Raw genomic sequence first — 12482 nt, forward strand, 5'->3', positions numbered from 1 at the left:
TAACAAACAGTAGCAGGCAATTGTGAATTAGGAGTGGAATCACATTTTTAAAAGAATGTACTTTTGAATAAAGTCTGTTTGAATTCTGACATACTATTTTCAGTATGATTTCTATTTGTAAATTGTTAAAAGCTTTACAACAGAGAAGAAATATTTGAATTCTTTAATCTGAAACAGATTAATGCACACAGAGGTAAAATATTAGCAAAAGGTCATGGTGCACATTGATGGTAAGTTTGGGAATAGAACCCAAACACTGTCTACTTGGAAGCAGGATGTCTTAATTCTGGTCCTTGTGAACAGAGGAGAACAAGGATATTCGTAATATGTGTTGTAACAGTTGACGCAATCTGAACTATTCTTACACTGCCAGATACTCTGAAGAAATACAAAAGTATGTCTGAGACATGGCCAATACCTCAAAGTGGGAAATCCACACATTCTTTTATTGTCCTTAATTTTATGCTGTAACCATTGTGCAGGTCTGGACTGTATTATTTCAGTTATAGTATTATTGTATTATTGCACTCCTTTAGGTTTTACTTTTGGCAATACAGATATGGCACACACGCAGACTCGTGGGTGAGTGGATGAGTGGGTTTTGACAATTGAGATGTTTATGGCATAGTTAAAAACAGTGAAACAGTAAGTGAAACTTCAGGTTTGCATCTCAGTAGGGGTATATTTTGTAAAATAAGGTTTTTGTAGCAGTAGAGAATCTGGAGAAGTGAGGGAAGAGGTGGACAGAGGATGAAGCTGGGATAGTCATAAAATCGCTGGGGTGTGTCGCCTTGCTTTCTCAAAGAGCTGCTTTTGCACTAGCCATTTGTGCCTACGTTGGTGTGGCAAACATGCAGAAGGTGTTTCAGAGCGCTTGTGGCACAGGAGTTCTGGTGCCTTCTGACAGAAATGAGCAACTGGGCATTACATTTTAGAGTAGATTTAACCAAATACATAATCCTGTCTTTCAAGTCTTTGGATCCCAAACATATTCATTATTATTTAAATAATTTATTGTATACACCATCCTCAGTAAGTCAAGGCTATAGAAAATATTTCTTCTGTATAAAGATTCCCTATGTAATAGGAGTCTTTTGCATTATTATTATTATTAGTCTTATATTCTTGGTGTGGTCATTTTCATGTTTGCCAAGGCCCTGGGACCAGATTCAATACTTAGCATATTCCAGATACATTCAGTTACCAGTGTGATCAGCTTTCTGTATTTCTGCTAGTAATATTTTTTAACCTCATCATCTGATAGATAGCTTGCTCGTTGAAAGCAAAACGCTTGTGTATGTTATTTATTTTTTCTTGATTAATTTTTTTATGAGCAGTGGACTAATTAATTCCTTGTACTCCATCAGTCCAACTGATCTGGTTTATTAAATCATGTCCATAATACCCATGACCTTGAAAAGGCATAAAAATTTCAAATGTCCGCTGCAGTTCTCCTGTGTCACTTTAAAGGACTGTCCTAATGGGGTAAATTACAGGAAGCAGAAAGAAATATGCTGCATGGATAATTAAAATTGATTTGTTTGTGTTGTTTTTCATCTTGGTGTTACATTTAGTTTAGAAGACTGAATTCTGAATTCTGTATTTGGAATATTGGTTTTAATAATTGACATTTATATTCATTTCCAGACCACATTTTGGCCCTTTTGCAGAGATTGGAGAAATAAGGCTTCCTCAGTGCAACAATTACTATGAACATGGTATAAAATTCAAATATATTTGTGGATGTGGTGTAGTAGCTATCTGTTGAGGAGTACTGTTTTACTTTGTCCTGAAAGAGACTTTTTGATTGGTGTTTAGACAGAGTAAGCCCTTGTTTCACAAACTGTGAATATCTGGGAACAGGTTATGTGATTAAGAGGAGCTGTGAATAATGTGGCAGACAGTTAATTAAATCCTGGTGAATTTAGCAGGTTTTTTGGTCAAAGGACTATTTTTGGTTTTTTTTAATATGCTTTCATTACCAAGAAACTATAAAACACTGAGGGAAGTCAGAGCAGAATTTGTGTCCATGATGGAGATACTGAATATAACTTTACTTCCCTCCAATATCATAGGAGTAGTCCATTCAGCAGAATAATTGCATGCAGCACTGGCTCAAAGAATAAATAGTTGTCTCTTGTTTACCCCTTCACTGTGGCCTCTTCTTTTCAGCTGCAATTAAAGAAGGTGTTAAAATCAAGTGAAATGCATTACTGGAGGACACATGCAGAGACTGTCTTTCCTTAATCAAATACTACAGTTTAACAACAAAGACTGCATAAAAGATTTTAGCATGGCACTGTTTCAAATTTAACGTTTTGGTTTTTCCTAGTATAGGAGCACCAGACTTGCTACACCTTGGGGATTTTTGTAGCAGTGGTAATGTGAAAGGTTAAGGAACATTTTCACCTAGAACTGTGTGTTTCTGACGAACTCCCATGTTCCCATAGCAATTTTAGTAACCACACACTGTTTTACTGGAAGAGTGACTTGAAGATATTGCCTGATCTCTCTCTACCTCCCATGGTAAACCTTCTGTTTGTTTTGTGAATTTAGTAGTCAGAGGTGTGTGATAAAACTTGCCATCTCTTACTTAATGCCACTTCACAGCCAGTAAGACTGCCAAACTGCTATACAACTTTCCTTTTTACTTCATTAAGCAACACAGAGGAACAGATCACAACAATTATTATCCATCCTAATGACTCATATTGACTGAAACATACAAGTCTAAAAATAGATAAGTACAATAAAATAAAAGGGTTATATGGGGGAAGGGACATCTTCACAGTTCCAAATGGGTCTAAAGAAAGGAAATTCTGCAGAAAGACCGAAGTCAAGAAAATTGAGCTTTTTCAAATGAGTGAAGCATGAGTTGGAGAGGAGGGAGAAAAGGTTAAGATACACTTACCATAGTAGGTTGTATTAGCAATAAAATTTAGGAGTTTTTTTTCAGTGAAACCACACTAGAGGAACAAAATGTAATTGAGTGTTTCTGCTTTCTCTGGTGACAACAGTTAAACTATAGTGACAATTAAAATAATCTGTGTGCTATTTTGCAGAGAACATTACTGCCTTAAAAGTCCATTAATAACTGGCTGACTGACCTGCATCTTTGATGCTTTAAGGGTAAGGGAGCAGTAGACTGATTCTCCTCCTCACATACCAAAATGACTTGCAATATAAATTATTTGCTTGTGGTTATGGAGTTCATGATTTCCCCTGTGTTTTCTGGTTTTCAAGAGTTGTAAATACGAAAAAGCAAACACATTTCCTCCTTTCTCCCTGCCTTCTCTCCAAAAACAACAACAAAATTGAAGAAAACCACCCCATTTACCTATAATAGTGTTTTTTTACACATGGTAGCTTATTAGTTAAAAGGCAAATAGACTCAATGTTTGTATTACCCTATCTTCAGGTTTTTTTCTGCAAGCAGGAGATCAGACAAAAAGTTCAAGAAAAGGACGTGAAGGGTGGACAGGGAGAGAGAAAATGCACTCTGTGTGCAAACCATTGTATGCATGGAAAATGATTCCGTGGCCTTGTAGGAAGCCTACAAGTCAGTGAGAATAAAACTTGATCTACGCAGTGAGTGACTGCTAATCTTTAGTACATATACAGGTTTGAAAAGTGTGGTTCTTCAGTTGTGGGTGGGCGTAGACCACAGCTTATGGCTGAAGACTGTGGTGTTGGTGGTGTTAACTGTGCGTGTGTCTTACTGAGAACTTACTATTTTGCTAGTGAGTTCAGATTTCACTGGAAATCCAGCAGTCGTTGAGATGATGCATTTGCATGCTGTGTGACTCCACAAACTGTGGACAGCATTTGGTGGGGGGGAAAGATAACCTGCTATTGTTTATACTATTTTTACATTGCATTGAAGATAGATAGTTTGTAAAAGCAGAAGTTACATATGTAATGACTTTTTTTTCTTTCTCATGTCTTGTAAGGAGAACAAGTTCTTGAGCCTTGTGTTTATACTTCTCCTTTAGTCCTTCACTCGTTGCAGACAAATGAAGATCTGTGTTACTTCTTAATTTACATACTGATGGAACCTCCAGCCAGCCTCCTTCAGTTTACAATGGGGAGCATACAATTACTTCTGTAATATTGCCTGAAAATACGTGGGGTAGAACACACTGAAATAGTCTTGCACTTGAAAATTAGAGCTCTGCAATTCTGATTCTCTCTGTCCTTGAGGCAAAGCGAGACAAAGACAGTATTGGAGATCTGACTCTTACAGAAAGTAATTGTGAATTAGTGTCCTGGATTTTTGCTGTTCTTTTTTTGTCTTTTTGTTATTTTAACCTACTTATTAGTTTAAATTTAGCTGATGATTTCTTAAGTGGTGTCGAGGTTGTCAGGTTCAGTTATGGCCTTTTTATAAAATAACATTAACTTTGAAAATTTGGTATTTTCTTGTCCAAGATTTCCTCCCATTTTCTGGCTTTGTAAATCTTGCTCTGAATGTCTGGCCACTTAAATTTATTTTTCCAACACAAATCTGAAATATTGAAAATACTGAAATATTTTGATTGAAAATGCTGAAACTGGGCTTTGTGTAGCAAACTGAGCCACAGTTTGAGGAGTAATTGATTTCCCCAGTTCTGCATTGAATTAATCTAAGAGGAAGCCACTGGGGATTCCCCTCTGCTGTATTTCAGGATTCTCCCTGCATAATTTCCCGTCAGGATCCACAGAGATCACTTCAGTCAGCATTTGGTTAATGTAATTAGTTAAGTAGATATAAATTCAGCTTCTGCATTAGCACTAATGAAACTGCAGAGAGGCTGATTGTATTCTCCTGCTGAACAAGAAAAAACAGGGAAATTTTCGTTGTGATTTTGAAGAAAATGTTGAGTAGGTGCAAAAAATCATTACTGTTGTTATGATAAAGACATTACTGATGCTGACTCCTTGCTTAGGGCAAATTCCATAGAGCCGATATGTATGTCTCTACCGTGTGTGCTGACTGAGCAACAATCTGGAGTACTCGTGCTGGACCACAGTGCTGCAGTGGACACAGTGGAAGTGGACAGTGACAATGCAGAGCAAAAGGGAGCAAGATTTTTGAGTAGAAGATGACCCATGAGACTTCTAACGTTAAAATACTGGATGACAGTTGCATACCATGTGACTTAGTGCAGTAGTAGAGCTGCCAAATTATTCAGAAAATTAAAAAAAACCCAAACCAACCAGAACCAAACACACCAGCAAACTTCTGGATTATTTTTATGTCCTTGCTTCAAGATGTTAAAAAAATTAAGTTACTCCCACTTCTGCACCAGGAAAGGAACCTATTTAAACAAATGCGTGGAGAGCCAATTATAAAGGTTGGCAGTGCTCCTTTAGAAGACGCGCAGTACAGTCTACTAATTGACTTGAGATATCGGACTGAAAATGTTAAGCTTTTTAAATAGGACTTTTATTATCCCATTATCTTGTTTCTTAATTAAACTCTAAATCAGGGGTTGTTTTAATTACCGCTAGAGGTTTTAAGAAAAGTATAAGCTGATACCTTATTAACATTGCAGTGGTAGTCCGCAGATTTGGTAGCACCAATGCTAAGTTGTAGAACCCCATTCATTATTGAACACCAGCTTTTTAGGTCATAAGACGTTATAAACACTTTACCACTTTCCTTCATCATAAACTTCAAATGTATCCATTGTGCGTATTTCAGAAGTGTCTCGGTTTTAATTAACTCAGCCGGTAGGAGGAAAGAATTGTAAGGTGAGGGGAACAAGTGTACAAATGGTTCCTCAGAGCTGCCAGATTTTACTGTGAGTACTAAAACCTGATTTTGTATAAAGTCACAGAATAAAATAAAAATGAAGCAAAGCTTAAAAATGAAGGCAAAAAGTTTGTCATCATGTTCAGCTATGGTTGACTTAGTCTCTCTTATGAAGTTGTTATGCCGAGCTCAAAGTACTTCATGGTTTTACAAGATATAAGTAAGTTTTCTTTCACAATTTGCTGGAATATTGGAACAGGAACTGTACGTGGGAACTACTGAACAATACATAAAGATAACTGCATGTGCTATGCATTTGCTTCAGTGCAGCTAATTATTTGCATATACAGGGGCCAGTTTTAGTCTGGAGAACTGGTATTCACACTTGCGCCTTTGTGCGGTAGAGAGCTGTCTGCCGTTTCATTAATGCCTGTTTCAGTCAGGCATTTGTTCTTCTTGTTTGAGCCATTACTGGCACTACCCGACAGGTGGTAAAGTGGTAGAAAATGAACTTTATCATCTAGAGCCACTAAGTAGAGGAAGGAGAGAATGGTGCATTTAAAATGCTCCTGTTTAAAGTATGTTCAGCATAATTAAAAGTTGGTTTCCAGTCAAAGTGTAAGGCTTCAGCACACAGAAAATAAATCTGACTCCAGAAAAAAAACAATATATGAAGCAAAGCCAGATTGAGGCAGGTTTATCAGCACACCTAAGCTTATCTTGATGTCCGCCTTTCACAAATGCATACTGTTGTGGCCTACTTCTTCCAATTACTTAAACAATTTTCTAAATGCCCGTAAGCACTGGCTGCTATATGAAAGAAAAAAAAAAAATCTCCAACAGTGTGCCCAGTTGAAATGCAGTTACAGGTTCATCAGCTTTTTCCTATTGTAGCATTTCAGCTTAATTAGTTTCATAAGTCTGTTTAAAAGAGCACAGCTGTATTTCTTGTCTGTTGAAGCTTTCACGTTGCTTTGAAGTTTTCACAGTATCTAAAAGAGTGGGAAAGGAAGCACTTCATGAAGTTTTGCAACAAAAACAAAATATTAAAGATATTTTATAAGCTCAGTAATCACAGGAGAAACGATATTTTTGCAGGTTGTTTCAGTTTCATGTGTGCTTTTTAGGATTATACCTTTGACTTCCACAATACTCCTATTAACAGTGAATAATAAAATATTTTTCTGAATTACAGCAAGAACATCCAGTATTCAGTACAACACTGATTTTAATTTTAGTTTTATAGTGTTCTTGCTGTGCATCTTGTTCCAGCTCAGCTTCCTATTAATGATGTATTTGTTGGAATTTAATTCCATCCCATATTTTTGTAGGAAATACATCATCAGCTTAAACATACTTTTGGTTTTAGGGGGTGTTTGTTTGTTTGTTGGTTTTTTTTTTCCATCTAAGGAACAGCTTGGTGCTTCTAGTCAGATTTCATGGCTTCCAAGTTAAGTGTCATGTTAAGTGTAGGGAGGAAAGATCGTTATGGTTTTTATGTTTTCAAAAGGAAGTATCCTAGGAGGGAAGCCTTTCTTAATAGCATCCAGAAAGCATGGGGTATTGAATGTATTTGTTTTGTATTGTGCAATATACCTTTGTGCTAACTGTTATCAAACAACTGTCCTCTCCATCAAGGGTTATGGTTTAGGATTACTGGTCTGGATGCTGTTTGCAACACACTGTTGATCTCCATCATCTGCTATCTCAAAAGTGTCCACCAAGTCTTCACATCAGAGGGACAGTGCTAGTCAGAAATTTTCTAGTCAACTGCCTCATCCCAGTGAGGTTGCTTTACTGGTGCTTCCTGTGGTTCGGGTGATGCCCTGGAGGCTTTCTCTGGCTAGTTGTTTTCTGTGCTTTGAGCCGGCATTGTTTGCAGCAGCTTTCCTGCTTCTGGGATGAGTTTTCTTCCTTTCATATTCCGTCTTGAGAAGAAGGAGTATTACAAAGGAAGAACAGCATTAATATGTGTTTTAATTCAGGCTAAATATTGAAACATGATTTTCACAGTGATTGAGACTTGAGCTTTATCACAGGTAGTCATGTTGGTCTTGCAGAAAAGGACATTATGAATTTTTTTCTTGTCAGGAGGTGTGCTGAAGTTATCGAAAGATTCCTTTGGCAGAATAGCAGGAGAGCATTGCACTTTGCTGTGCATTTCTAATGCTTGTAACAAACTACCATTCTGTCTGTGCTATAACTTCGTCTGAGACGGAGTAATGTGTTTTTGCTTTAGCTGAGTATTGATGTACATAAGGTGGTACATGATCAGGGACCTAGAGAAAGCATTGAAACTTGAAAATTACAGTGGAGATGTATGCCACAGAGAGTTTCTCACAACTTCCTGCTGGTGTGCTTCAAGTCTGGGTTTTGGGCAGAGCAAATTACACCTAGAAAAGAGAACAAAAAGGCAGTTGGTTGGAAGGCTGTCATCTTGGCATGCAGATAGGTATTTTTAAGGAGCTAGTCAGAGATTGTGCTTTACATAGTCACCAATAGTTGGTAGATACTAACAGCTTGGACATTGTTAACAGATACTGCAATCAGAGAAACCTGTCCTGTGGTTGTGTTGCGCAGTTCTCACATCCCTGAGAAAGTGAGGCACGTGGAAGAAATTACCAGCTGGTGGAACTCGTTCCTGATACTCTGCAGATTCATACTGTGATTTAAGTAATTGTAAACGCGTAGTGGGATTTCCACAGGGCAGAGTACCCAGGTAGCCTGTGTTTGTAACTTTGTGGTGGTGGTTCTTGTTAAATACTGATTTTAAAAAATATGTTCTCTTGTATTAGTATCTTTATGTTTTCTATCCACAAATGCCACAGACACCTTCTCTTGGAATTTAAGGAGAGATACACAAAGAATTACAGATTTTCAATGTCGGATTTGGTTTAGAAGTTTGCTATATTACTTTAGCCATTTTCCTCAATCATCTTTGTTTTTCAAAGACTGTGCCATTAAAAGAAAAACTTTTCTTGATCTGTTTCAGAACTAATGAGTAAACCCCACAATGGGACAATAACATAATGTCTTTTTGTAGCTCTTACACCAACAAGAACGTCTTTCCCACGGCAGCAGCAGAAGGAAAAATTACAGTGAAACAGAAAATCAGTGGTGTTACTGTTTTTTAAAGGTAATTTTAAAGTGGTGAATTTTAGAAAAAACATGTTCATTTAGATTATCATTATATCTTCTTCATTTCTTGTCATGGAATGCTCAATAATGTTGATTACTCAATCAATTAAATTCACTAATCATTTAATACTTGTTAAATGAGTGATTTTTAGAGAACCAGTGAAAATATTGATGCCTACTGAGATTATTGTATACTTCCAAAGAAGACTAAGCATGTTTAAGCAGAAAATGCTATTTACCCTGTAAGGACAAATAACACAGTGAAAGGTCATTGCCAGAGACAGCTAGTATGTTGGTTATAGGCGAAGGGCTGTGCGCCTGCACAGTTGAAAAGGAAACCAGCACGTATGCTGCTCAGGCTAATTATAACGTTACAGATGGCCATTACATAAGGAATGCCTCCAAATCAATATCGTCCATGCAGAGAGGCTTCTAAGTATACCTGATCCTGAAAGAGCAGCAGCTCGCTGTTTCTCTCCAGGAATGTAGCTCTCAAAGCAGCAAGGTGCACCTTCCCTTCCAAGTTACCTTCTTTCTCATGCCAACTTGATATTTACAATCAATTTTCTCTCCCTGATCACTGTGCTACCCTCCTTAATATGTTTTTCTTTTTACTGTATGCATGCATGGGACTGAACCAAGTATTAGATGGAGACATTATACTTTGTTAAAAATGAATGATGTATGCCCTGCTTAGGATCTTTTCTTTAGAAGTAAGGGTATGGTGATGCAGAGACTGAATTTAGCTGAAAGGGAGTACACCTAACTAGCAAGGGAATAACATACAGAAGCTGTAATTGCGCAAGCCAAATTTGTCTTCAAGTGCCTATGAAAAATGGCACTGAGTTTTCAATAACAGCAGTGGTTAAGACCAGTGTGTTAGAATAGGATCTGCAAGTGCAAGCTCTAGTGAACTGAGTGGAACAGCACTTGCTAACTGTTCATATGATTAGTAGAACAGTTGTTGAAATTGACAAAAAAAATTATGCAATTAAAGTGAAGTTTAGGACTAATAGAGGATTAGACATTAAATATATCTCTTCTGATTTCATACGGACTAGAGATGCCTCCCCGTCTCTAGTTAAAAAGCTCATCACCTTTCCTGTCTGCTATGGACAGTACCTAAAAAAGAGTCTTGTGGTTGTATTAGTCGTCCATATAGTTCACATTTTTAACTAAGCGTGCAATTCTGTGTTTAGATATGTCCAAATTCTAGTATTGTCCGCTTATAAAATTCAAAAATGCGTGCTAGCTTGACCTCTGAATCTGCAGCCAGGTTTAAGCAGTGTAGTCTTCCACCAGTGTCTCCACAGTTTTAGGGTTTGTGTGTGTTTTCCTGCAGCTGACTGGGTAAGAATCATGAAGGGTCTGAACACAAGGGATTTGGGATGTGCCTACATGTCTGCTTTGCTGGATACACATTCATCATCTAGTCAGACTAATGTAAGTAACTGGTGTGCTAGATACTCGGAGTCATCGCCAAGAAAGGCCATTACTAGTCTGCTCTGGATTTCTGTCTGTGGATCTTTCATAACGTGTGGCTTTTCATAGCATAACACTCTTCCTTAGGATAATGCGCAGCTTTTGGGTGTGACAAGCAGTGTTTTGACAGTCAGCTGCCCCCATTTTAAAAATGATAGCTGCCATGCTAGGCTGCCAACTGTATGTGCATTAGATATAGGTGTAGTATATAGACTGGGCTGGAAAAATTTAGGTAGGAGATGGATTGCAATAGCACAGATCAAGCTGTTTGATTGTCTCGTCTCTGTAATTGTTCAGGTGCATGATCTTAGCTGGTTCTAATTAGTGGTGAAGAGGAGAAGGCTGAGAGATCTTACAAATGCTTGTAAGTATCTTAAGGGTGGGTGTCAAGAGGATGGGGCCAGACTCTGTTCAGCGGTGCCCAGTGACAGGACAAGGGGCAATGGGCACAAACCGAAGCACAGGAAGTTCCGTCTGAACATGAGGAAGAACTTCTTCCCTCTGAGGATGACGGAGCACTGGAACAGGCTGCCCAGGGAGGCTGTGGAGTCTCCTTCTCTGGAGATATTCAGAACCTGCCTGGACAAGTTCCTGTGCATCCTGCTGTAGGTGACCCTACTTTGTCAGGGGGGTTGGAGTAGTGTTTTGGTGTCAGCTGCCGCCAGCAACAAAAGCACCACGCGGCCGCCCCTCCCCCCGCCGGCGTGCGGAGGAGAATGAAAAGAAAGAGGCAGAAACCGGTGGGTCGGGATAAGGGCAGTTTAACAGAACAGCAAACAGAGGGAAAACAGGAACAACAACGGTACAAATAAGGAGAAAACACAACAACGAACCGCACGACCCAGACAGCCGCTCTCCCGAACAGGACCGGTGCCACGCGCTCCCAAGCTGCGAGTGAGTCCTCACCGCGCCGCCCCCCCCACCAGATCCCAGCGTGAGGGCACATGGTATGGAATACCGGGCTCTGTTTGGCCAGGTGGGGTCAGCCCCCACCCCCCGGCTGTGCACCTTCCTGGAGTCCGGTGAAAATTAACCCTGTCCTGGCCAAACCCAGGACATTATCCACCCCTTATTCCATACCATCTACGTCATGCCCAGGTCCCCCATTGTCCAGTTGATCACCACCACTTCTCCTGTCTCCAGATATCATTCCCTTAGTCTATGGATCATCACTCTAAAGTGTCCCTTGAGTTCATTTAATCCGTGACTTCGGGCTCCATGTGTTGTAATGGTCTTCCATGGCAGGAGAGGTGATGTGTGGTGATGGGTGGTCACTTGCTGCATCCGGAGCTCACGGCTGATGTATCTGGTGCGGCCCGTGCCCACAGTCTGCAGGAGATGTTGATCTTCATGAAGTTGCTGGATGCCAGTTGTTGAAAAACAGGTCCAGTTCCATCATTGCTGTGCTCTGCTAGGTTTTCATCAAAAAAGTCCATCCTTCTTTAATCTGGACGATTCTTACTATGCTACTACTGGTACAAAATATAACAATTATAACAGTGATAACAGACAGTGACAGGGTTATTTAACAATTAACTTTATACAATTTATTTATGGACTATTCTCGCCCAAAATCAAATCCCCATGCCAGTGAGTTGGCATATGAGGAGGGTGCGCTCCGCACAAACTTCCTCCACATAGGTGCTGTGCACTGGACTTCATCTGGGTCTGTGGGTAACTGGTCATCGTCTGGTTCATAGTAAATCAGCTCCCGCACAGCTAATTCCCTCAAGTACTGAATACCCCTTTCCATATTTGTCCACTTGCCAGGATAGCATACAAAATCGTCACTGAAGGGGTACCTCTCCCTCACGCCTGAGAGAAGTCTCCTCCAGAGGCTGAGGACTTGTTCCTTCTTCCCAATGGCCTTGTCAATGCCCCCATCCCTGGACAGAGATCCCAGCTGCTTGGCTTCATTGCCCTCTAATTCCAAGCGGAGGAGAATGGAAAGAAACAGGCAGAAACCGGTGGGTCGGAATAAGGGCAGTTTAACAGAACAGCAAACAAAGGGAACAGGAACAACAACGATACAGATAAGGAGAATATACAAAACAAAACAGCAGAATGCACAGAGCCGCTCTCACTGCCCGCCACCCTCGCTCCCCCCCTCCCCGAATCCAGCATAGCG

At 39.6% G+C, this 12482-nt stretch overlaps 1 protein-coding gene across 6 annotated transcripts in view; it reads left to right on the top strand.

The window, feature by feature from the left end:
• Positions 1 to 12482, top strand: part of COMMD10 (COMM domain containing 10) — a 114608-nt gene that overhangs the window by 47135 nt on the left and 54991 nt on the right. For 2 of the 6 annotated variants that reach the window (XR_012761954.1, XM_075411637.1), the window contains exon 6: positions 8778 to 8870. The exons of 3 other annotated variants lie outside the window; for them this stretch is intronic. Coding sequence is in view for 2 of the 3 variants with exons in the window: in XM_075411637.1 (XP_075267752.1) it covers positions 8778 to 8870 (93 nt within the window). In the remaining variant the exon portion in view is untranslated. Of the gene's footprint in view, positions 1 to 8777; positions 8871 to 10214; positions 10252 to 12482 lie in introns of those variants that run through there. One more of the 6 variants, XM_075411638.1, reaches the window with a different exon arrangement.

Source organism: Opisthocomus hoazin, chromosome Z (genome assembly GCF_030867145.1).
Source record: "Opisthocomus hoazin isolate bOpiHoa1 chromosome Z, bOpiHoa1.hap1, whole genome shotgun sequence".
Classification (NCBI taxonomy): Eukaryota; Metazoa; Chordata; class Aves; order Opisthocomiformes; family Opisthocomidae; genus Opisthocomus; species Opisthocomus hoazin.